The sequence below is a fragment of the Seriola dumerili genome, unplaced genomic scaffold, assembly GCF_002260705.1.
Source record: "Seriola dumerili isolate Sdu_G_001 unplaced genomic scaffold, Sdu_1.0 BDQW01000056.1, whole genome shotgun sequence".
NCBI lineage: Eukaryota > Metazoa > Chordata > Actinopteri > Carangiformes > Carangidae > Seriola > Seriola dumerili.
Genome location: NW_019174311.1, coordinates 2,974,537 through 3,000,866, shown reverse-complemented (window position 1 = coordinate 3,000,866; position 26,330 = coordinate 2,974,537). Strand labels below are relative to the sequence as shown.

Genomic DNA, 26,330 nt, shown 5'->3' with positions numbered 1-26,330 from the left:
ACTCTCCACTCTCACCCCCTTCTATTTCTCTCCTTCTCTGCTGTTTTGATAGTGACGCAGTTATCAGGCTGTCAATTCTAATCTTGTCTTGCCAGTGCAGTGCTGTCCATTCAGAATTACAGCGAATCTCTCCTCCTTTCTCTCTCTCTCTCTCTCTCTCTCTCTCTCTATCTCTCTCTCCCTGACAACAGAAATGCTGATGAGATGAGCAAGCTAAGGCTGACACTACAGTTCAGTCTTTTGCTAGTAAACTAGAAAACTGCGTACAAAATTTATTTAAACTATTTCTCTGTACAGGACATGCTAGTTGTACATGGCAACAGCCATGTGCTGTTTTTGGCAGTCTCTCTACATTGCAGTCTTTAAAAAAATCAGCGTCAGTCCTCTTGTGCAGAGAAAATCAGTATTTCATATCCTCTGGTCTCATCATGGCTAAAGCTAGTTATTGATCCTAAATGCTTTTTTGGGTTCAGACCAAAATGTGTTTGTAGCACCAAGTGCTGAAAACTCTAAGTACAGAATTTCGTCTCATAGGCAAAGTCCTTTTTATGGCTGCTTTTTGTGGCATTGGTTTGATCTCAGCACCAAAACTCAGGTAATGTATCAACATTAGTTTTGAAGTTTTTCCAACAGTCTGTCAAGCATCCAACAGTTTGTGTGGTGTTGGCTATCCAGCTACATAGTGACCCAAAGCAGACCTCTGCACCACTGCAGTTTATATTACTGTAGTGACACAGTAGCTCCCTCATCATCTGACACTCAATATTACAACTATAATAGTGAATATTAATTAGGCGATGAGCCTTGTTACTCAGTAAACAAGGTTGTTTTTTTTGTGGGGGGGGGGGGGGGGGGGGGGGGGGGTGTAGCTTGAACCTCCCAGTGCACAGGGAATTGCGCATTTCAAATTGATAGAAAATTGCAATCAGCAATGAAGCTGCAGGACAGCAGATATGTGTCCAACAGTCCAAAATACAAATGGTAAACATCAGGATCCAATGTCAGCACATCATAGCCAAAGAGCTACTTTACAGACTTACCATTTTGCATTGACAGTCACACAGGGAGAAATCTATCGTAGAAGAGGACAAGATACCAATCTCTTCAGTGACAGTATCAGAAAATAGACCAGAATGCAGTGCAGCCTCAAGACGCTGTGTTATGAATAAGGGATGTGACTCTCTCTCTTTTTCTCATACTGACAACAACAGCTGTCATAATCATTACAGTTCTCCACACCTGCATGAGAGAACCAAGGAGAATAAGCTTGATACTGTATGGCGGATGATGCATGATGGGTATTTGTTTAGCCACCATCAATAATTTGTAATACCAGCAGGTAAAACCACACTGATGAAAATGTTTGTGATTAAGGGGAGACACAAAAGCAACCACTGGTTTCCAATATTAGAGTCATTTCATACATGATATCCAACATCTGATATCTGACATGAACTGATCATGTAAAAGTCAATGTAAAACCACAGATAAAAATCACCTCCTGTAAACTGAAACAAGCTTAAAAATCAGGCCACTATAAGATAATATTTGACCTTAAAACTAGTTGTAAAAGACTTGATGTAAGCAGTGAAACTTCAGAAATTCCAGAGAAAGGATTTGAAATAAGATTATTTGTCTTTAAAGTGTGACAGATGTTAGAATTATTACACTTCCTCACTGTAGAAACATAGTTTTTGCAGTGAAGACTACGCCCGTCGTTCCAATACTTAAGACTGGTCTGCTTCTTGAAATAAACAAAGCCAAGTGGTTTTCTCTTAATAGATGTTTGGGATATGAGTGTGACAGCCACTGTTTTTTTTATCATCTCTAGCCCAAAACTAGATCATTGATCTTACAAAGTGCAAAATGGTGCTTAGCAAGATTTTATTAGATAAGAAAAAAAGACATAATCATCCTGAAATAAGACATTATGACTCTCTTGAATTGTTAACACTCGCTCTTAGGTTTTATTTTTCTCAAGGTGTTCTGTGAAATGTTGGAAACAAGTGTCAAAAATAGATGTAGATGAAAGAGACAGACAGAAAATGAGAACAAATTAAAAATCCCAGATTGATTATGTGTCTAAAGAAGGATTTTTTTTTTTTTCCTGTAGCAGCGGTACTGAAGGAAAATTACCCAGTGAGCAGAGTTCTGTTTTATTGTTCTCTCGTTCGAGATATGTTGAGCCATCTTTATTCTTCTCAGTCTCTCGGTTTCATTGATATTTTATCTTCCTCTGTCAGCCTTCCACTGTATAAGTTCACTAACATGATTCGCGTACAATATGAGGGGAAAATAAAGAAAGAAATGAAAAATATGCCCCTTGTTCTCCTGGTTGATTGCATGCTGCTGCGAGCTGTTGTGTGTCATCACTCTTTCCTCTGTATGAATACATGTGAATTTTCCTGGAGATTATTTAGCCTTCTTTTTTTTTTTCTATTTTGTCATTCCATTAGCTCTACCTTCAGTTTATTCTATTTTCACTTCAAAGGCTTGGGTGGAACAGATGTCGTTTCAAATGCCTGTCTTCTGCCTCATTGCCTAAAAGTGAGGGATGATTATTTTTTAATGAAACCAGGCGTACTCACACAAAAAAATGAATATTACCTGTAAGCTGTGAAATAGACAAGCAATACTTTCACATCACCCTGAATGGGAACATCCATTCATTTCCGCACACCACAAAAGCCATTTTGAAGTTTTTCTTTAGCTGCCAAATGTGCTCCTGGACCTTGAATTTTGATTAGTTAATTTCATGCTGTGTGGAATACAGTGTGTTGTTTGGCAAATGCTTAGCTGAAACAATGCAATTTTCAAAGGCAGTCATTTCCTGTTTTCCAATTGACAGTTAAAGGGGAAAACATGTCTGTTGCTTAATCCTGTGATAAGTATGCATTAGATGGATGTGAACGTCTTTAAATGTCCTCAAGTTGCTTTTTGATACTCACGCAGGGACAAATCTTTTTCATGGTTTGTTCTCCCCCCCACTGAGTTTTAACACTGAAACCCAGGATCAGTGGATTATGAAAGAGAACATTCAAAGCTGTTTAAAATTTCTAGAATGCAACCTGATGAAATAGGAACTTGACCTTGGAGATGGGCTTTCTTTGCCAAAAAAAAAGAAAGAGGTTCACTCTCACTTCACTCAAAGCCCGTAACAACATTTAGGTAACTCTCCATAACTCTTCAACCATAAATAGGCCACATAAATATCCTTCATTTCGCATAATACCAGTGTATATCATTACATAGTCAGTATGTCATTATCTCTTCTATTATATGGATGGAAATTGGATTGTTTTTTCCTGCCTTTATAGCAACCAAGAAATCAGGTTAACTGATGTTCCACTGATCCTAATGGCAACATCAAACCGTCACTTCTTCCTCGCTGTCCTCCCTCAGCTGCACCTCTTACCTCTCTTTCTCCTTATCTCTGTCTCTCTCTCTCTCCCTCTCTCTCTCTCTCACTCTCTCACTCCCCACTCCCTTCCTCTCCCTCTTTCTCCCGTGCTTGATGTGTTCTCTCCTCAGCAAAGAAGGCAATTTCCATATAGAATCACAACCAGGATCAGGTGACCTGGATTTGACTCCCCGTCAAAGCCCTGCACGGAAAATGAAAATGTATTCATGTGTATTGGATCGAGTACATTGCAGAGATGTGAGCAGTTTTTTTGCCTCCTGAAAATGTAGTGAGGTTGCAGTGTGTTGTTGTTGTTGACAACCCAACTGAGCACACCCTATGAAAAATATAGATTTAATCCTTTTTTTATGGTTTTCTCAGAAAAGTGGAATTGAATTCTTTGTGATCTACATGAAAGAGACTAAATAAAGACTGAAAGAAAATCAGAAAAAAAAATATATGTGAAACTGAGTGAAACTGCTACCAGAGATTTTAATTAGCCTAGGACTCTCTACCCCCTAACCCATGTTTGGCCAGTTTCTCCTGAACCACACCTCCCCACACCCCCACTGCCGTCGTGTTAGTCTTCATTTACCCATGTCTGTAAATTGATCTGTTTTCTCTTCTCAGAACAAGCCGTGGCTGCTCTTCACAGAACTCTGCTGCTCTCACTCTTTCTCCAGCGTCTTTCCAATGTTCTGTTTGTCTATTTTATTGATGCTGAGTGTCCTATGCACAGTGGTTAATGCTATGGGTTTTTTATATATTGTATTATATATTGTACATATTAACCTCAAAAAAATTTAGAGTAGCTTATCCTTTCATCCATGTGCCAATAAATACACTGCATAGTGAAGGACTCCTCGGTCTTCTCTCTGTAGTAGCTGCACCAAGATTCATCAACTGATTTATGACCAGCGATGTCTTTCTCTCTCTCATCTTCTCCATCTCTCTTTCTGCCTCCAGATAAGCAGTGAGAAGCGGGCCTCAGCTGAAATGATGAAGCCCAAACCCAAACCTCAAAAGAAGAAGAAGAAGAAGGACCCCAACGAGCCACAGAAACCCGTGTCGGCCTATGCGCTCTTCTTCAGAGACACCCAGGCGGCCATCAAGGGCCAAAACCCCAATGCCACCTTCGGGGACGTCTCCAAGATTGTGGCCTCCATGTGGGACAGCCTAGGAGAGGAACAGAAGCAGGTACAAAATATGGAAGATGTGAAACAATGAGACAGGGGAGCACACAGGAATCTCTAAGAGATGCGGTGAAAATCGGTAACGAATTGATGAATGCAACACATTTTTGCACAAATGTTCACAAATACAACACTGTGTGTTAACTTTTACATATATTTCCACACAAAGGAACAAGTGCATATGCACATGCACATGCACAGTCACTGACACAACCACCCACCCATACAGTACAGTCACATTTTGTTCCCACCAGTAGATGGCATGTGTGCTGCAGCAGGCAAGCAGCCTTTCATTGGCATTATGTGCTGTGTAATTACCAGAACATTGCTGTGAGATACAGCTCACCTTAATGAGCTAGTTCTTCTCTTTCTAAAGATAATCCATCCGTTTATCCCCACTCCCCTGACTCTCATTAAAATGATTTTCTTTCTAAATTTAATTCTAGCTGAAGGAAGGAGGGAAAGGGTGGGGGAGTATTCTGTGCAACAATAGCTGTAAAACACTCTGAGACTAACAAAGTTGGACGTATTACAGGCAAGAAATGGTCAATATGGGAAAAATATAAACACACCTGGGGAGATTTTAGGGGTCGAGGACTGATATGTTATGCAGTGGGTAAATACACTCTTACCCTTGTGCTGCAAGGGTAAACAATCAGATGTGAACACGCACACAGACACACAAACCCTGGCTGTTGCTCTGCTTGTTTCCAACTGTCACAAAAAGCAGGCATCTTCTGAGTTTTTTCTTAGCTCTGCAGTGTCCATCAAAACTAAAAAAGGTTTTCTAAAAATGTAGCAGAAAAAGTGAAAATCTTCTTATTCGTCAAAACAAAACTCCCACAAAGCTCCAGGCTCAGGTACAGTCCACACCTCCTGTGTCCCTCCAGCCTCCATACCTGATGCCTCCACACCATGCATCTTCATTGGCCCTCTGACAAGCAGGGATGTGTGAAGTTCTCATTTCCACTCTCTTTATTTATATCTCTTGCCTGCTATTTTGATCCTGCGTAGAATACAGAATTAGTGACCCCCACCCCCCCCCCACCCCCTTCACTATCGTCTCGTCCTTGGATTTAGCTGAAGGGCATCTCGGCTATCCAGGAAGAACAGTCCATTGTTTTTGTTGCTATTTAATGTCATCTCCAGCTCAGCAGCCATAGTTAGGAAATGCTAATGATGACAGAGTTATAGGAGGTCATGATGTTTTGCCTTATGGGTATTCAGCACCAAGAAAAATCACAGCTGTTAGCTTCTTGTGCTATTAGCACTTCTCTTGGGAAGAGCAAGGTTTACTTTTAAGAAAGTCTACTGTGCATTAAAAAGCACTACTGCACATTTTCCAAACAGTTTCTTCTTGATGTAGAGCTTCAGTGCAGTAGCATGTACATTAAGCACTCTTAAGGGCTGGTAAATGAACCTCAGTGCCTTTTTGGAACTGACTGAAACATGTCCATATCACCAAGTGTCAAAAATTACATAATAAAAGCAAAAGCACTGGATTTCTGATCAAACTCTAATCGTATTTACTTATTCTTTGAAAAGATATTTCCTAAAAAAAGGTTCTGGTGGAAAAATATTTCTCAGAAAAGGAAAGGTACTGATTGATCCATACCAATTCTCGACACGATTATTACTTCTTGTTTTGCATAATAGACATGATTCTGCCTGTAGCCCTCATAGCTAATAGCCCTATTTTCAGACACTCTGCCACATCCTACACAAACGCACTCAAATTTATATACGTGGCTTATAGACTAAAAAATATCTGCGTGCACACACACACATTCAAATATGAATATGCAATGATGAACCCACATTCTTTATGCAACCGCATAATTCAAACACAGCTGCAGCAGCAGCAGTTACTGTAGTTGTGTGATATTAGAAGTTCTTACATGAAAATATGGAGGACAGTTTCAAACAAAACTCATGCACCGGCAGGGAGCACATCCTAATGTGCCAAATGACAACAACCATTCTGGTGTATCACTAATGTCAGTATGCTGATAGGAGTGTTATTGCGGAGCTAAAAGATGGTGGAGGGGGGTGGGGGTGGGGTGGAGAGAGAGAGAGAAGTTCCAGTTCATTTCTCGAGGTGGATTGGAATGGAAATGATGTGTTGCTACAACAGAGGGAGACACATTGAGATGAGAGAGTATTAGTGCTGTGATGAGGAAATAGAGGTGTTCTGTACCATTGGCTCTGATGGAAAGGGAAACATTAAGGACATGTGTGTGTGAGTGCACATGTGTGTGTGCAGGATGTGTTTAAGAAAGTGTTAGAGTGAGCTAAAAACAAAAAAAAGCATATTTAGAGATGTGTGTCTGCCCGTTTATGAGCATGTCGACCTCTCCTCTCACCCGAAGCTTCTTGTTTTGATTTGTTTGTTTTTTTTTCCTTCACAGGGGTACAAGAGGAAAACCGAGGCCGCTAAGAAAGAGTACCTGAAAGCCTTGGCCGCGTACCGAGCCAGTCTGGTTTCCAAGGTAACGCATATGACACACAGGCCCTGCCTAAGACTGATGAGAGATTGGATGGAAAATCCCTGCTAATGGGCTGGGTGGGGCTTCCTTGGGACGAGGTGGTGGTGTTAGTGGTGGCGGTGGTGGCCATATTTGGAACAATAATACCTGATTTCCATAGGGTGCAGATGTTGGGGGTTGGGGATTGTAGTTGGTATGGTGATAGAGGGTTGGGGGAGGGGTCAGCCAATCAGAACACATAAGCATATGGCCATAACATCTATGAGAGATGGAGGACAAAAAATGATGTGCTATATATACATGTTATCAGGTTTATGTCTGTTTTATGTGTAACTTTAGAAAACAGAGAGAATCTAGGATGTGTCGTACACTAACCTGTGTCATCATCAGATTCCTCCATCTCATCATCTACAACAGAAAGTGCATCCAAATCAAACAATCATTGGCTTTGCTGCCGTTTCCACCCCTGACACCTTCCTGCTAATTCAGATCCATGACATCCTTTTTGCCCAGTGAATGATGGTGTCTTGTATACACCAGCGTAGTAGCACAGAGAAGACAGAAAGGCAAAGAGGAGGGCTGTGGATTGCATTGTTTAGTGCCGTCTTACATTAACAACACACAATGTAGTGTGGGGAAGATTCCTTTTGTCATTCCATTTGTTCTGCAGGCAAACAGCCTCATTTCTCTGCCTGGGGTCCTGCATACATGTGTGTGTGTGTGAGTGTGTGTGTGTGTGTGTGTGCGCGTGTGTCCCTCTGCTTTTCCCATCTATCTGTCAAGGTGTCTATTGATCATTACCTCGGCCCCAGCTCTATTCATACAAATGGGCTCCATTACCTTCTAATCAACACTGATGGCTGGAGATGAGCAATCTGACAGTTCATCATAGAAGCCTGGAGAGGGTGGGGCAGGGTGGAGTTGGAGGTGGGGTATTTTGTGGGTGCTGCACCTGCTCAGAATGATACCATCCAGAATGGCAAAAGTCAAGTTTGGTTGATTTGGGTGTTTTTTCTTTAAAGCACTGCAGCTCTTTTCAACCTGAAACCTGTCTCCCCATCTGTCAGCCTGTCTACATGTGTGTGCCTGTGAAGTGTTGCAAAATGAATAGTGAGAGCTGTCAGACCAAGGATAGACAGAAAATTAAATATATAGAGCCTCGTTACACAGTGCGCATCAATATGCTGAAAAAGATTTGCTGTTGGGAGGTTCGAGTGTCAACTGTCCTGTTAAAACTGTAGTGGACAGCCACACCTGCTGTGAAGCAGCTGATCAGAGTTTAGATAGAATCGAGGAGAGAGGATCATAATGTGTAAAATCATTTCCTATTAGCTTTGTTTAGCATAAATAAAGCCTGGGAATGGGGAAACAGCAGGACTGGTTCTGTCACTCTTCTCATCTAAGCATATTTCCCAAACTGTTCCTTTAAATTCTTGTTTGTGAGTCCAACTAAAAGTAAAGACAAGGAAGTAGTTCCCTGAATGTCCCTGCAGCTTCCAGCCATATAATGAGACCCAGACTGACAAATGACGCAGATAGATACATGATAAAGGGCTGAGGTTTTGTCTTAAGTGTAATGGATGCTGCTATTACTAAAATGAGAGAGGAGATGTGTTGTGATCAGAGCTTGATGAATGATGATAAATGAGTTGTTGTGATGTTTTGATGGTTTCAGGTTGCAGATAACATGTCATTAATAGAGAGCTTGTTGTCTTATTAAAATGATGCATTTTTCATTCACAGACGTACAATGACCCTGAACCAAAAAGTGCCCAGCAGACCAGCCAGCCCTCCCACCTGCTTCCTCCCAAGCAGCCCCTGTACAGCGTGCCCCCCCAGCCCTCCTCACCCTACCTGGGCCCGCCGGGCTCCTTCCCCCTGTCGGACCTCCAGAGCTACGCTGGGCCGCCCCGTCACACCCTGGCCCAGACCCTCAGCCAATCCCAGATGCTGCCGCCCAGCATGAGTGCCTCTCCCCCAGCTCCCTTCCAGATTAGCCCGCCTCTGCACCCCCATGCCCAGCTCTCCCTGCACCAGAGCTCCCTGCTCAACCAGCCAATCCGCATGCAGCAGTCGCAGCCAATCATCTCACACCAAATGGGGCTCCAGGCACCTCTGCATTCCCCTCCTCTCAGCCAACAGGTTGGTCTAACCATTATTCAAATCTGTGAAAGCAAACAACACACACATCGAGACATCATCACCTGCATTTACATCAGTAATTAATTTTAATTTTTTTTTTAAAGCATAGAATTTTGAATTTAGTATTGTCTATTGTTTTCACCACTTGCTTCTATTTTCCAAATGGGAAAATTCTCAATTCACTCTCATTGTATAGGTTATAACAGGCCTCAGTCATTCTTTTAGCATATACATGAAAAAGAGCAACACTGATTCACTCTTTTTCTTTTCTTTTTTTTTTCTTTTTTTTTCACCCTCTTTGTAGCAAAGCAACTATTCTCTTCCCTCTGAGATTTTAATGTCTCCAGTCCAACAGGGGGCTGTCATGTCATCAAAAGATGTGTGATCTTGAGATCCTTTTTTAACCAAGCAATGAGAGTAAATGGGGAGAGAAAAACAGTGCTATCCCTGTTTCCCACTCTCAGTAGCAACTGATAAAGACCGCTGACAGTTTTTGTCCTCATACTGTAGTAGGTTCAGCTAACTCTAATGGCCGGCCATCGCAAAGCTATGACAATATAACCTCTTCTCCTCTCTTGTCCCCTCTACAGGGATTCTCCCACATTCAGGCTGATTACCAGAACAGTGTCGGGGGCTCACAGTCTCCAGGGGCCCCTAACCCAGTGCACGGCCAGAACCCCGACTGGGACAGCGAGTACTGCAACAGGGACTGTGGACCCAACCACTGCGGGTGAGCTCATCACATCAGTCACTATATTGTGTTAGGGTAGTGGTGGATGTTGTGTAATAGAACACAAGAAGAAGAAGACATTAACCACAGGAAGGTGGTGAAAACTAAATGTTATCCAGAATGCTTCATTGTTGAGTAGTTGTCTGACAGTTACTTATTTTCCAAATGAGCTGCCCTAAACCACTTCACTCTCACACTCAGACACTCAGACTGCATTAATCATAAACTGCGATTTCCCTGCTAAAGCAAAGCATCTCCTTGAAATTGAAATGAGTAATGCAGCAGTAGAACAATGCTATTACCGAGCTTGGAAAAAGTGTGACATCCAATTAAGTTTCTCTGTGTTTTGCTTAGCACACATTGCCTTATTGAATCAAGCTATTCAAGCAGGTACAAGAGGAACATTGTTTTGTCTCACACCTGAAACGTGGTGTTGCTATTCCAGGAGGCAGAGGAGCTGAAAGTCAGTATCTCCTGTATTTAGAGCTGATTCATCTGTATGTCAAATAGGATCACGCCTGGGTCAAATCACGTTTGACGCTCTTTGAAGTATACTGAGTCTTTGCTTAAACCCTCTCCCTCAGTGTCAGATCATTGTAGTTTGGTGTTTTGGAGGGTACTGAATTATTTCCAGTGTGCCAGTAAAGATAACTGGAGAGCAGACTTTGTATTTGACATTTCAAGTACCAAGTGATCTGCAAATTTTGACTTTTGTATTTGTCTTCATGCTTATTGATGCATGTTGTCTGTCGGCAGCTTTTATGTTTGTTTTGGAGCCAGGCCTTCCTTGAAAAAGATTTCATAGTCTCGCTGGGATTTCATGGTGGAATACAGAAATACATGTAGTCAGAATATCATTGCATTCACATGTATCCATATATTCAGACATACATTAATACATGTTTCTTCTTCCTCAGCAGTGGCATGGGAGCCCGGGACAAGCCTCTCTACCTCACTTGAAGTTGAAAGACCTCCAAATGTCAGACTCCAGGGAGCTTTCCAACATAACAACAACGTCATTGATGTATCTGCTTCAACATCATTTTTGTTTTTCCTTTTTTTCTGATGGATTTTGAAAATCCCAAAGACTGCTACAGTAACTTCACCTATTTGCCAAGCACTTAGATCGGCCAGAAGCCTGAGGCACTTCTCTTGCTTTTTTTTTTTTCCTTATCAGTGAACTTTCCATTTTTTTGCGGGGGCAGTGAGCTTTAAGCTCATGCCAACATACTGGAAATGAAGACCAAAAGAAAACGTCTTCTCATCTTGTTTTGAATTTTTTAAAGATGCTTTTTTTTTTCCCTCTTCACTCCATTACTCTGTGTTTGCCATGGACTGCCCTGATTGGGGAGATGAAATGCTCTAAGCAGACTCAGAGTGTAGGGGTCTTGGGTAGAAAAGCTAATGCAGGAAACTAGGATATAGTCACCTCAGCAGGGGTGGATATACTTCAGGACTGACTGGAGCACCCTGACTGAGTAAAAGCAAAGAAAAATTTTAATGAAGATAGTCACAAACACATAAGACATTTGTAAATCATCCTTGCCCCTAGTAAAGGACTCCCTCATCTCCTTTATTTGTCACAGAGTGATTGTAAATATCACCAAAATGGATCCCTCTTATGTGTGTATTTAGCTGCAGTCCCTTGCTTTCATTTTTTTTTTTTTCCCCGTTAAACATTCTTTTTGTTTGGTTTTGTGATTTTCGTGCAGGCGGATTCAGTGAGGGAATACACACACTAAAACTTGTGTTGAAACTGTGTTCACTGGTCTCGTTTCTCTGCAGTCGAAAGAGAAACGCAAAGACTGAAAAACGCTCCATTTCCTCCTTAAAGTGGCGGAGCTCTGATAGAGAGTGTCACTCTCTACACACGGCCTCAGGACGTTACAAAACTGTAGAGGTCAAAGATTGAAACCTCTCCTTTTAGCTCCTCCTCCTCCTGGTCAATAAGGACCGCCCTCCCCACCTGTAACCCCACCCACCATCCCTTAGTCCTCACACCACTTGTACAGGTGAATAAAAAAAAGTTGCTAAATGTGAAATGTTACTAAAGAAAAAAAAAACATAACAGTGGGTTTTAAAGTTTTTGACTAGTTTTATTAGGTGTTTTAGAATTGTGTTGAACTCATCTTTATCATTTTTTGTGAAGAAAAAAAATCTTAAGATATTTTGTTTTTTCACTGTAGCAGGATTTGCGTTTCAGAGGAACGGTGATGGGGGTAGATATTATAATTTTTTTGTGTATAAACCTGCCAAATGTACTTCTTTAATTTGTAAAGCCAGTGATAAGAGAACCCATTTTGTTTTGTTGAATATCATGTTTTACAATATGGTCATTCTATTTAATTTGGTTGCAGGTTTCACATCTATTTATGAATGATATGAAGTAACATTTTGGCTTAATTTCATCAGGGTGCATTATTATTATTATTATTATTATTATTATTATTATTATTATTATTATTATTGCTCAAACAACATTATTAGAATAATAAATATTTTTTCAGAAATTTTCGTTGGTGCAATACCAGTGTACCAGCATTAGATTCATTTTGTGTCACAGATATTTCTTTTGTTTTCTTTTGTCTGTAATAAAAATGTTTAAAGTGGAGAAGTGGACGTGCACGTCTCTACTTATTTGGATTGTGTCGCTGTGGTTTACATTACTGAGTCTCAACACATTCATTAGTAATTTGATGCGTAGCACCTGATAGCTGCAGGAGCCTATAAACATAACTTTGCATTCCCCCTGCATGTGTCTGAGGTTAATTAGGAGAATTATCTTTGATGTTGCAGAAGTTAATGTGACTGCGGTCACGTGGCTCATTAGGTGAGAAGTTTGGGCTTCCTGGTGTACATTCACTCAATGAACTTTAACCTTTTCACAGATTTTTCTTTCTTTCTTTTTCTTTTTTCCTTTTTTTTTCTTTTTTAAATCCAGACATGATTAATATAGTAAATCAAGCAATATTTTTCTGCCCGCTGGCCATGTTTTTTGGCAGTGGTGTGATGATGAAACGCAGTTGATGCAGCAGTACACAGTCTTTCAGAGAACTACCTGAGGAGAAAAAAAGCACTGCCTTTTACTTACGAATTTCACAGTTGGATTAAAGGTAGAATAGAAATGGAATCTATCATCCCTCCCCCTCAGCTCTCTCTCTCCTTATCTCTCTCCTTCTCTCTCTCTCTCTCTCTCTCTCCATGATGATGATGATGATGATGATGACGCAGTGCCCCCTAGAGATGATTCATAAAACTCACCAAAACCCCTCCAGTTCTCCTGTACTCACAGACTGAAGACAGACTCAGTTCTTTACAGTTTAATGACTTCAGTTAGACTCACTGTGAAGTGTTTTGATGATAATAGAGGAGATCAGGGGCCCTTGCGTGACCATCATTAACACTACCGAGTTGCCCTTGTGCAAGGCTCTCAACCCATAACTGTGGTTTTAGGGCAGCTGAGCTTCCAGATGTGAATGTGTGAACAGGGCAGTCTTGGTAAAAAAAAATAGGGAAGTAGTCTGATTAAATAAATGTAAAAACTGAAATAAAATAATATGAGAAGAACTCCACTATAAAATGAACGATTAACAGCAGATATGATAACACCATTAACTATGGGTACAACTGTTATTATTTTCACCGTTACAATCAACTATCAACAGTGTATACTGCTCTCCATGGTCTCTCTCTCTCTCTCTCCTCCCCCACCCCCGTCTTTGTCCTCTCAAACCCAACAACCCCCCACCCCCCACACACCCAACCCCAGTTCAGTTAGAGATTTCTTCCTGTTAAAAGGGAGTTTTTCAGCCCCCATGTCGCCAGGTGCTGCTCTTTGTGGGAACCGTTGGGTTTCTCCCTATAATAAAGTAAGATCTCGACCCTACCCTGTAACATGCTGTGAGATAACGTATATTATGATTTGGTGCTATAAAAAAAGAAGAGAAAAAAAAAACTCAAGAGCACTGGAGAAGTTACATCATGTGAACTGACTACCCTTTAAATGGAAAGGAACAAATGATAGATTTTATACTGCACCTAGCTTTAAAGACAGATGTTGTATAATGTTTTACATACAAACACTATTGTGTTTAATTTCAAATGTATGACAGCAGGACCTCACTACTCCTATTGATGTTCCTCTATCTCCATCTGCTGGTTATGTCTGGTAAGTCTCTTGTTCTACGTCAAAAACAATTAAACATTTACTCTTCATACTTTTTTTCAGAACTATAGAACAATAATTAGATACATGATAGGGAAACACATACTATTTCCTGATGAGTCTAATGAATCCCCAAACCAAGGAGTGTCCTAAAACTGAGCATTAAATGTGCAAAAGTCGTTTGATGAGCCCAGCAATTGTGATAATGTTTTGTCTTGAAAGAAGCCAAAAAACTTTACCAAAGGATAACAACTTGTTCAAATAATATCTGAACATCAACTGTCTATTTCTTCAGACTATATGCTTTTATTTCGAGAACATCAGGCAAAACGCTCAGGGGACAAGTCGATTTATTTCACCCCACTTGCAGAATTCTTCTTGTTTTATGAAAAATAGATTGTGAAGGCTCAATACAAACAACTAAATTATGTGTACAGATTGATGCTGATGATGTGTTTGCTGTGAAGTTGAGTCAGTTGCACCTCTGCTAGATATAAATAATTGAAACTCCATGTTTCATTGATAGTTTTGCTCAGGGGTTATTTCACAAAGCAGATAGCTTACTTAAGAAAATATTTCATAGTGTGTTTCGGTGTGATCTGACTGTCTGACTCCTGATTTATGGTTTCGTATGTGTACTCTCCGTAACGATAACAAAAGTCCTGCAGACCTGCTTTGATATTAGATTCGACTCTAAAAACTGTTGAAACCACTGAAGCTGGGCTTTAGCTTTATTATTGCACCAATTAAATGAACCATTCAAGTCCCTGTTCAGTTGCCATACTTTTTCTAGAAGGTATCAAAATATTCCATATGTCACTTGTGCAGTATTGGCTCATTGCCTGCCCAATCTCCGATCACTAATATTGTCTCCAGGAGCTGCGATACTGGTTCCATCAGTAGCCATCAGACCCTCTCATTTCCTCCTCAGGCGGATATGAACTCTCCTGACAGTACAGGCATCAGCAGCATCATTGTCTGACAGCCAACAAACAAGACAAGACAAACAAGAAGAGACAGAGCATTTCATACAGATCACGGCCCAGACACTTGATGGCTGAGGCGATAACGCCATCGGACGACATTTTGAGAAAATTGTGCTTGTGAAACATCCTCATTTGGATCGGAGCTATCGTTGTGTTTTGGGATTGCTTGTTCTATTTGAAAGTGTTATCTCCAGAGAGGCTGCAGCTGGCCTTTCGTTAACTGATGCAAGTATATTAGGACACTGCATTTATGCAGCAGTGGGGAATCAGATTTTCACCTCTCAGAGGAACATTAGTTGAGATTTTTCATCCTCTGTACAAAACACAGACCAAAATTTGAACAAAAATATTTTTTATTATTACATGTACCTGCCATGGTCACTGACATACAACAGTTACAATAACTGACATAGGTACTTTCAGGTTTTAAGATTAAAAATATGCCATTAGAGTTCTTTTTCTCTCCATAACAATTCATTAAAGGCATTATCAATTCATACATATAGTAATGCTTTGTATCCACAGACCAAGTATGTTGTGCATGACATAAATTGTACGATGAGGCCAACAGAAACCGTGTATCTTCATAGTCTCAATCAATAATATACTGTGTGCTTTTAGACACTTGTGCTCCCTGTTTGAATCAGATTCATTTCACATAGGTTTTGATTCTTCCAGCATTGGGCTGTTTGTTGGTTTGCTCTGACTGTGATGAAGATTTTAAAAAATCATGAGGTGAAAATGGTGCTTTACTTTAAAAACTGTGCCTTTATCAACCTTCATATCAACTTCTTTTTCTTAAAATCTGTTGTAAACATTAGCCGCTATAGGGATGTCCATCCCTCTCCCTTTTACATGTAAATTCATTTCATTTCCGTGGTGGTGTTTTAACCTTTGATTGATCATTGTCCAATTTGCTGTTCCCATCAGCAGAAGATGGTTGAAGAGCGAGAACAAAGATGTCGGACGTAGTTTTCTATCAGTATTTCCCATTCATGGTGGAGGAGTGTCTCTCTGTTACCACCACTGGTTGATGTTTAAAGGGACTGTCGCTCTATTCTAGACTTTTATCCTCTGGGAGCTTGAGCGGACTGGGAAAGTGCTTCCAATAACTCTGGGAAAGCCTCAGATATTCAGTTTAAAAGTTGGGTTTTTTATATGTACAATTCCTATTTTAAAAATGAGCAACATTCATTTTGGTCTTACAGACACAATAAAACAAAAACAAAAAAAAAAACTGGAATATCAGCACTGACACGGCCGGCACAGATAATACATACACCCAATACAAAACACTAACACTACAATGTAATTTACTAAATACAGCCACTAGAATGACATCTATTCAGATCTTCAGTTTCCTATAATAATGCCTCACAGACAGATGCTGGTATCCACTGTCATTTTGTCAAATATCATCACGTATGGAGCGCTGACAGTGAGAATGAAATGATACAGGAAACAGACCTGCTTCACAGCAACACATCATAAGGAAACATTACATACACTTCATCTCACTTCAGTTTGTGCTTTAAGATTGTGCTGTGGATTCATTTTATGAATGAATACAAAAAAATACAAATATAGAAATCAATATCTAATGAACACAGATATTAGTAGCCTATGTGTATAATTTAATCAGTGTTATGTTAGTGAACCGCTCCTTCCAACCCTGACCTTTTTAATACACTGCACTGATTGTTTCTTTTAACTGAAATTAATCCACTCATCATTAACCATAGCATAGAGTTGATTTTATAAAACTGTAAACTATAATAAACTATGTCTAGTTTTGGTTGTTAGTGTTTAGCAAAAGTAAAGAAAGTTAATTTTTTTTATTTGTCTCATTAAACTACTCATTTGTACACTTCAGGCAAACAATAAACTTGTTGTTTTAGGCCACTAGAATATATTGTCTGGAGCTTCTGCTGCTGTTTTCAGTATACAATTAATTATGTGTCTGGCATCAAGATCAGCGCACGACTCCCCATTAACTAACTAGCATGCAACATATAAGCATGTTCTAGCATTAACGGAGATACAACTGTGAAACAGATTCAGAATAAAAGCAGCGTCTCAATTTCAAAAATTTTGATATTTTAAACACCATGTAGTGTTCATCAAATATGCCTAAAGAGTTTGTTCACAAGAGCATACACACATCAAACCCTCCTTTACCAAGAGTGCCGGGCTGCTCTTGTACACTTGTACAGTATATACCAATTTGTTCCACAGTTACCTGCATTGTTTGATAAAGGTAAAAATATTTTTTTTAAAAATAAAAAAGAAGTTGCTGGAGCCGAATTACAAATGAATGAATGTAAACATGTCAAGAATTGTTCAGATAAAAATATTGACTCAGTCCTGCATCTGGTTCAGTCTGTCCAGCGTTACTCAGCCGCCTCGTGTTGCCCCCTCTCCTCAGGAACAGACATGAAGATCTTCTGACAGAACATGGTGAAGATTTCTGAGGAGAAACAGCTCGTCACATTAGACACGTCTGTTTTCTTTTAGCTCGGGTACTGCAGATCAAATGCTGACAGATCTTATTAAACATCGGCTCAACACCTTGGTTTGAGTCCTTCACACAGACTTTATAAACAAACGAATGTATCAGTGCCCATGGCAGCACTCGAGCAGATATTCTCACATAACAAACTGTAATGAAAGCGTCTCCCGCCTCGCTTGAACAAAAACAGACAAAGACACTATGAAAAAACAAAAAATGTCACACTCACCCAGCATCTTCTTGACCACATGGGGTTTCTTCCACTTGTAGCCCAGTAGGTATGCTGGGATGCCTGTGAGAATAATGCTGCTGCCTACCAGGCACTCAAATGGAGCTGCCCAGAAGGACACGACGATCATGAAGACACAGCCCAAAACGAAAGTCACGGGGATGAAGAGATACACCTACAGAGAGAAAACAACAGATGAAGCCGTTTGTTCTAGTTAAGAAAAGAGGACAGAGCATAAAATACTATTATTATCGTTATAATTCTGCAAAGTGACTAGAGAACTGAATTTCAGGTAATATGTCTTTTCATATAAAATTGGTGCCTTTGATTTTATGACAACTCTCAAAATTAAATATGAATCCCTCCCTGTAAATATCATGTACTGAACTTTACTCATGTAAAAACATGCAACAATAACAGAGTTCTTAATATTTGCAACTTTACCTGATGATGTTATAAGAGAGTTGATAATGGTACAATAAGTAGTTAAAGTTGCCTTATTGCCTTTTTTGCATATATTATCACATCCCCAGTTAGAACCAGCAGAAGAAAGTAACAATTCTCTTCTTGTACTTAACTTGAGTAATTCCACTTTTTGCTGTTTTGTTGCTACTTTTAAAACTTAGTAGGAAAAATTGTGCTTTTTATTGCACTACAGTTATTTCCCAACTTCACTGGTTATTTTTGCAGATTCAGATTTATGATACAAAATATAATCAACAAAAAAATCTTATGATCTGTTTTTTAAGACTTTATTTATCCCCAGGGAGGAATTCACAAGTTCCCCAGCAGTATATAAAGTTTATCATCTCCAACATTAAATGTGATGTCCACATTAATGCATCAGTAATTATAATTGAATTATATGATATACAGTATTCTGAAATGAGCCATTCTACATAATGAGTACTTTTACTTTTGCTACTTTAAGTATGTTATGATGGCTATTCACGTTGTGGTGGCATTTTCTTTCACCACCGGTTAAAACGGTTACATCCTTTTGTGAATAACAACCATCATGATTATTATTATTATTGTAATAATGTGATTATATTGTCATCTGTGCTTTTATTACATTTTGCCAGGTATTATTAACAGGCATTGTTAGACTTTGATCAGTTTGAACATTCTGAGAATCTTGCAGTACTTACATTATTGATCATCACGAGGTTATGAGGAGAAATGCATTGTTGTTCTGACAGAAGTTAAATTTAGATGTAAAAAACTGTCTTGTTTCATGAAGGGTTTACACATAAAGAGGAACGCTCCATTTCTTTCTTATAAAACAAATGGGCTGAGAGCACTCAGGCTCAAAGGAGAGATGAAAGACTTTGGTCAACTAAAGTAATATTCCCATGATGAACCAGAAACAAAGAGCCATGTATTCATGCAAACACCACTCCCATCCTGAAATCACAGTATTGTTCCACTTCCAACTAATAACAACAGCAGTGATACAATAGTTGTTTCATAAAAAAGGTGAAAGCTTTATAAAACCAGGAGACATGTTTATGTTTGAGGCAGACAGAGAAACTGGCTGAGGTTCAGTTTGAGCCAAGGTCTTGCATCATTTGTCTCAAATCCTTTTAAATGGACTTTTAGCTGATAGATCAGGGGCCAGTTTCACAAAGATATCTCAGACTGGTCTGTAGAGTCGAGCCAGTCTTACCAAGGTCACCGTGGTAACAGTCAGTGACACCTGCGCTGAGCAGTAGCACCCAACATCGAAAAACAGGAAAACGTGGCTCATAATTTGTGCTTTGCTATCATTGTTGTGGAGAGAGTGAGCCTCAGTCAGCCATTTTTTTTTATTTTGTTAAAATGTCTTAGATTACTCAGAATTCATTGTACCACAGTCAGGCTTAAGATAGTCAAGAACTACACTGCTTTGTGCAACGGATAATTTAGACGTCTATTTGACGTCTAACTATTTGTTATATCTAAGACATAGTCAACGTCTGTTCGTGAAATCATCCTGTAGTGCAACCACCTGTAAATACAACCATTCACACATGGGTGCTCTACCTTAATGGGCCTTCTGAGGTCGGGCTTGGTGATGCGCAGCCAAACCATACCAGCAATGGCCATACCAACACACAGCCATGTGAAGAAGCTGAAGAGATTGATGACAGAGAAGATGTCCTGGGAGATGGCATACATCATGGACAGCAAACACTGATATAAGGGGAAAAAGAACACAGGATGATATTAGTCTTTCATACATTACGCACAAACACACACATGATCAGTCCTCTTTTTAGATAATAACCATATTCAACTGCCAGAAACCTGTTGATGCTGTTGCAAACCTTTGGTTGAAGATAGACTGAGATCAATAAAGATCATACATGATTTAATGCATCTTTATTTACCGTAACCTGATTGGATGTCATCATAGGTTCTTGGGTTAATTTGACACTTAATTTGACACTTTGAGCACTTTCTAATGGTGATGATTTGTAATACACAAAAGTAACGGATTACTGATTATCATTGTCAGATGTAAGTAGCCGGAGTCTTACTGTGAAGATGAGGGACGGCACTGGTGTGAAAAGGTCTGTGTGAACCAATCCCAGAGCAGCAGGGAGTTGACCCTCTCGAGCTCCAGCATAGAATAACCTAGAAGAGAGAAAGCTCTTTCATGGTTATTTTGTGATGAAATAGTTGGCCTAGATAAAATGTCCAACCAATCCAAACAGCTTCAGATTTAGGAACAACTCCCTCTTACCCACCTATCATATGAAACTTGACATCCTCCCAACATTTTTTAAGTCTTCACCTCTAAAGTCAAATATCCTTTTCTCAAAACATCACGACTCCATGTTAACCACTGCAAATGAACACTTTATTTTCTACTACAATTTCTTTATGTACACTCCAACATTTGTTGTATTAAAGTGGCAAAATGTTATGCTGTATATTATTACTCTATGTGTGAACACACACCGTGCTGAGGTGAAGAGGGATCCGTTGACAGCTCCAAAGCAGGACAGTCCCACAAAGACAGGAATCAGCCACGACATCACACCAAGATGGTACTCCCCAAAACTCTGCAAACCAGCACAATCAGTAACATATATGAAGGTAGCTGTTTTGTTTTGTGAAAAAAAGACAAAACAACCAACCCAAATCTAATAACTTTTTGACAGAAGTGTGATGCTCACCACGGCAACAGCCTCGGATTCGACCATGACTTGAGGAGAGATGGTGGTGAAGTAAGCCAGGTTGGTCAGAACATACACCACCGTCACTATCGGCATGGATATGATGATAGCCAAGGGCAGGTTCCTACAGTTGGAATGGTCAGAGGTCACTTGAGAAAAGAACCCCTTAACAACATATTTTCCAATAAAATCTGTTGTCTGTAATATTTGTTTCCACTGTATTTATGAGATCAGTGATTAGGTTTGTGTTCCGTTTCATGCAATGTGATCATACAATTTCATATATTTTTATATGGTTAGTTGTGTACAGTGATCAGTTGTGATTGATAATATAATATTCAAAAGCATAAGCATCACATGCACCTCGATAAAATGGAATATTTGAGGCGTCACACAAGGAGTAGACAAAACAACTGGAACATCTAATCATGCAAAGCAATCCAATCCAGTGTTAGTTCATAATGTTCAGTGTTTGTCAAGACTGGCAGAGAGATGTGGATTCTGTTATTGCATTGGTTTGCATTATATTGTATGGTATTCCCATTGCTTTGTCCAGCCCCTCTATACTGTATTTCCATGCAATCAACTGAGGATAAACAAGCTCAGACATGGATAAGGGTATTGTTAGCAAATATTTACAGGAGAGTCTGTACAATCCTCAAAACAACCTTCATCACATTTAAGTCACCTCTCTGGATTGATCATCTCCTCGGTCACGTAATTCAGGTAATTCCTAGAAAAAAAACAAAGAGTTCAACATTATTGTAGGGATTAGAAAAAAACTGGAATAACTGTATATTGCACCGCAAAAGCAACAAACAAATAATTTCTATTTTTGGTCTGTAATTACATCAATATAGGTCACAAATGCCTCACCAGCCTCCAAAAGCAAAGAGACCGCTGTACAAAGCCAAGACAATGTTGTCAACCCCCAATTTGCTGCCTTCAAATGCCTTGTCTGGTGCCAGGTACGGCACATCACCTGCACGCAGAAAAAAATAAGAGGTTAAGGACAACTGAGAAACCTCTTTCCACACTAACAGGTTTACTTCATAAAGTTGTTATGTGGTTTCATAGACATTAAATGGATTCTCATTCAGGGCTGCTGCCACTGTTTTATTTCTTGTGTCAAGGTCAGTGTGTTGCTGCCTGCCCCTGGACAGGCTTGACATTTTCAACCAGCAGCCAGTTGATACTTCATCTGAGCGCTTTACCTCCTGGTTTGAGCATTTCCTTTGATGTATAAACATAAACATGTCCTGCCCAGCTGCCATTTAAATGTGAGCAGAAATACTGTATCTTTTGATAAGTAAACCTCAGTCCACCCATTTACTCATAGCAGCTACAGAAACCAGTGCATCATCAGCGAGGGCAGCTTGAAGTCTGGCTTCTGCGTGACTCCCATCTCTACCTGTCGCTTTCAGATGGTAATGACTTTCCTTTCCATGAGGCCTGTTATACACACATTATTTTCTCACTCAGTCTTCTGAACAGCCGGCGAGCCTCGCCGCCTAGTTTCCATGGTAACACAGTGTAGAGCACAATGGTGGTGTGCATGGCTTTGCAAAAGAGGGGGAGAGCAGCAGATGTAGCATGGAGCGAACGATGGCCACTCTCTCTCCACTCCTCTCTTCCCGCGCTCTTTCATTTTGAATCGCATGACTGGAGCAGATTCAGTCACTTTGCTGTTTCAGTTTTGAAAAGTATACATAAGGAGTGTGGAGCTGACATTTCACATGTGAAGCAAATGAGCAGTGGTCGTCTCCCTCCATGTTTAGGGGCAGTGGTATGGATGAAATTGTCTCTTTTTTTGCATCAATGTCTCATCATTTTTCCACTTCCACTAAATCTATTCTATCATATTCTGTGAGATACATATAGCAGAAATGCATCATGTATGAAACCAATTATGCTCAGCAGCAAGTTCAAAGCACACCCACACGGACACACGTGCACATGGCTGCACACTCACTCAGACTCAATTACATGGCTGCAGACAGACGAGCCTTGTGTTCAGACTCAGCAACTGTGCAAACGAACTGAAAGGAGGGCAGTCTGCTTGGTTGGGCTCATTAGTGTTGGTCAACAATTTGTTGATCATTAAAGACAAAAAATAATAATAAATAAACCCCAGTTTCAGTGCTGGTAGATATTGTCACACAAGGATGAATCATTAATGTTACTTTGTTACATTAATGAAACTATATGAAACCTACAAATTGTAATAGTATAGTGTAAACGTTGACACTTTTATTACCATCATTATAGCGCTAAACAACAGTGGAAACAAAAGGAATGGAAGAAAGAAACATTAAAATATCTACTACTGTGTGTATATAAAATGTTTGCAATCACATCATGTGGTAGAGTTTGAATGATCATTTAAGTATATTTTAATATTGTTTGGAATTATGAGGGTTAGGGGTAATTTAGCTAAGATCATTGTGCTATGAAATTTTCATATTGTCACATGCCTCATCACACAAAAAAAGAACCACTTTTTCATTCACACTGAAGTCATGAATAGTTTTAAATGTATTGTAAATGTATGTACCAAACACACTGTCTAACTTTAAGGTTTCACAAAAGTCAATCTTAATACGGACCAACTAGTCTAACTTTTCTTTGCCTGCTCAGTTGAGCATCAACTTGTGATCAAGAGGTTGACAAGATGATACCAGGTAATGATATAGACTGAACTGCAAACCCCAGCTGTTGGTCATTTTGTAGACCTGTGGCTACAGAGCGCTAGATGACTATTACACAGCACAGTATTACAAAGATCCCTGAAAAATTAAGACAATCTGGGGTTTTTAGTGCCTGCTTCGCTCTGTCAGTCCATGAGTAAGTGTGACTCACCTGTGAAAATCTGTATGAAGCCAAAGAGGATAATGATGATCAGAGCTAGCAACTTGGAGGCCGTGAACAAGTCCTGGACCTTGGTAGCCGCTCTCACACTGATACAGTTTACAAACGTCAGGGATGCTACAGGAGGTGGGAGATACAAAACAGAATAGTATCAGGAATTAGGGGAATAATCACCTGGAATTAAGTGCATCAAACATGTGGATCCTAAGTTATTTTTCAGTAGAGGAAGAGATTATGTTTCTACTGTTACTCTTTGTAAAGTAACCCCAGCCAACAACCCCCACTCACTAAGACACAGGCAGGCAATGAGCTTGGCAGCACTGTCGGGCACGGCACAGTTTGGGTAGAGAGGTTTCAGAAGATAGGTTGCAAACACCAGCGACACCACATACTGTGACGATGGCCGAATGATGAGCATCTCCACCCACAGCTTGAGAAAGGCCGCTAGTTCGCCATACACCTCCAAGATGTAAGTGTAGTCTCCCCCTGACTTAACGATGGTTGTGCCCAGCTCGGCGTAGCATAGGGCACCCATGGTAGATACCACTCCACAAGCAGACCAGATGATCAGGGAGAGCCCAGCTGAGCCAGTCTCTTTGACCACACCTGTCGGAGTGACGAAAATGCCAGAGCCAATGATGGTGCCTATGATCATTCCCACACCATTGAAGAGGGTGATGCTGCGTTTCAGCTCGATCTTCTCCCCTTTGGCAGGTGAGCCATTAGTGGGGCTTGTGGCGGTGGGAGCAGAGACCATGGGGGTAGATGGAGATGCTGGCTGCTCCACAATCAGACCATCTTGGTCTGGGTCAGCGTCAGCTGCTGGAGGAGAGAGGACAAGAGAGTTTCACATGTGTGGTACGATCATTTAGTTTTGCCAGTATTCATAAGAAAAGAGAGAAGAAAAATCAAGTTCTTTGACTTTCTCTCTGTTGGGACATTTTTTCTAATGTCAGTCCATGTCTCCAGCAGCAAAGCATACATGTGGTTTACATACTGGAGCAGGAATTTCAGTACATCTGTAGCGAGGACTGTTTAAGAACAGGTCACACTGGCTCATCAGGGCTACTATTAAAACCGGTTTCTCAAGAATGACGCCTTATTTCTCTAATTTACCCCTCCTTCCATTACCGTCAACACAGAACACGTCAGGTAATTGTGTTTACGGGCCCACTATAGGGGCGAGTCACACAGAATCTGCCCTTTTATTAAATATGTTCTTTTCCCTTACCTGTCACCTTGCACACCTGTCATCATCATCACACAAAACAGCATGATGTATCTCTATAGCTACATCAGCCTGTATGTACTCTTGCATCAGGCATTGTTGCATCAGAGCGCATGGCGGATTAATGCAGCAGTGCACCATGTGGTATCTACAGGAGTGTGAGCGTGCACTGTACCTACCCCCCATCTTCTCCTGGCTCGCCGCCTTAGCAACACTCTCCTTGCTCCGTGATTTCAGCTCCGGTTCAGCCATCTTCCCTCTCAGTCTGGGTCCCCTTGTCTTGTCTTTTTCCTCCTGCCCCCTCTTCCTTCCTCCCTTTATGTCCCCTTCCTCCTCCTGTCTGAATTTCCTCCTATCTCTGTCTCACACATGCACACACAGACACACAGACACACACACACACACACACAATCCCTCCCTCCCCTCCTCACTCTCTCTCTCTCTCTCTCTAACCTTCCCTGATTCGTCCACTCTCACACACATGCACACACACTCTCCTCTTCATTTGCACACACTGCCTTCGTCACTCAGACTTCATCTGACCCTGATCCTCTCGCTGTCTCTCCCTCCCTCCCCTCTGTCTACAGCAGGGAGGAGCTGAACCTTTGTGATGCTGCTGCTGCGTGAGCCTACGCCCTCTCCAAATGAATGATGGGATATCTCAAAAGGAGGAAATAGGTTACCTCCAGGCACCATTTGCATGGCCACCATGTGACGCTATAATCTTCTTGTGTACTGCCTAATCCAGTGGCATACAGGGTGTTTGTGTGTTATCTTATGTTAGTGTATTAGGGAAGGATGCTGCAGGGCTGGTGCTCCCCCTAGTGGTGTCAACATGGAAACACAAGTGTCTTTGTTCTCCCTCTGTCATGCAGAAAGGTGACACCACAGAGCGACTGTAGTCCTACTGGTCCCATTCAGTGCGGTAATAATGAGGAGGCACATGATATTTCTGTATCACCTTGCACTCTTTCCACCGCTTCCACCATATTGGCTAAATACATGGTGACAGGGTTAGGCACGTGCTCAGCCAGGTCCCAGGACTACAATTTCCTCAGGTTGCTATTTCGGCTATTTTGCTGGTAAATCTCACTGTTTATAGAGAATTCAAGTTTCATCAACTATTTGAAAAATGTGCAGCCTATACTACCATAAGTGTAATAACTTCACAATATAAGCATCTCAAATGTATGAATTACTGAAATATCAAACCATGCAGCCTATGTTTTT

At 40.6% G+C, this 26,330-nt stretch overlaps 2 protein-coding genes across 4 annotated transcripts in view; one reads left to right on the top strand and one right to left on the bottom strand.

Moving 5' to 3' along the window:
* LOC111219072 (thymocyte selection-associated high mobility group box protein TOX-like) overlaps positions 1 to 12,551 on the top strand; it is a 78,198-nt gene extending 65,647 nt beyond the window's left edge. For both annotated transcript variants that reach the window (XM_022741659.1, XM_022741658.1), the window contains 5 exons: positions 4,367 to 4,597; positions 7,002 to 7,082; positions 8,823 to 9,221; positions 9,812 to 9,951; positions 10,869 to 12,551. In XM_022741659.1, coding sequence (XP_022597380.1) covers positions 4,367 to 4,597; positions 7,002 to 7,082; positions 8,823 to 9,221; positions 9,812 to 9,951; positions 10,869 to 10,911 — 894 coding nt within the window. In that variant the 3' untranslated portion in view covers positions 10,912 to 12,551. The remainder of the gene's footprint in view (positions 1 to 4,366; positions 4,598 to 7,001; positions 7,083 to 8,822; positions 9,222 to 9,811; positions 9,952 to 10,868) is intronic.
* A 2,892-nt stretch (positions 12,552 to 15,443) lies between these two features.
* Positions 15,444 to 25,441, bottom strand: LOC111219058 (large neutral amino acids transporter small subunit 1-like). Of its 2 annotated transcripts, none has more exons than XM_022741637.1 (11): positions 25,280 to 25,441; positions 24,161 to 24,694; positions 23,864 to 23,989; positions 21,881 to 21,986; positions 21,693 to 21,737; positions 21,005 to 21,128; positions 20,787 to 20,890; positions 20,363 to 20,459; positions 19,866 to 20,015; positions 17,841 to 18,015; positions 15,444 to 17,569 (listed from the first exon to the last, which is right to left on the bottom strand). In XM_022741637.1, exons 1-11 carry the CDS (start codon positions 25,350 to 25,352, stop codon positions 17,493 to 17,495), a joined length of 1,611 nt encoding a protein of 536 aa, XP_022597358.1. In that variant the 5' UTR covers positions 25,353 to 25,441; the 3' UTR covers positions 15,444 to 17,492. The 2 variants fall into 2 exon arrangements, with proteins under 2 accessions (XP_022597358.1, XP_022597359.1); XM_022741638.1 differs by having other exon boundaries at positions 24,161 to 24,691.
* Positions 25,442 to 26,330: the final 889 nt, after the last annotated feature.

What these genes read in the sequence shown, in the direction of transcription:
- LOC111219058 (XM_022741637.1), bottom strand. Translation starts at nt 25,352, where the DNA reads ATGGCTGAACCGGAGCTGAAATCACGGAGCAAGGAGAGTGTTGCTAAG. An exon ending in CTTCATACAGATTTTCACAG is followed by an intron (nt 21,987 to 23,863) that starts GTGAGTCACACT and finishes TTCTGCGTGCAG; the next exon opens with GTGATGTGCCGTACCTGGCA. An exon ending in TCCCTCTTCACCTCAGCACG is followed by an intron (nt 20,460 to 20,786) that starts GTGTGTGTTCAC and finishes TCTCTCTTCTAG; the next exon opens with GTTATTCTATGCTGGAGCTC.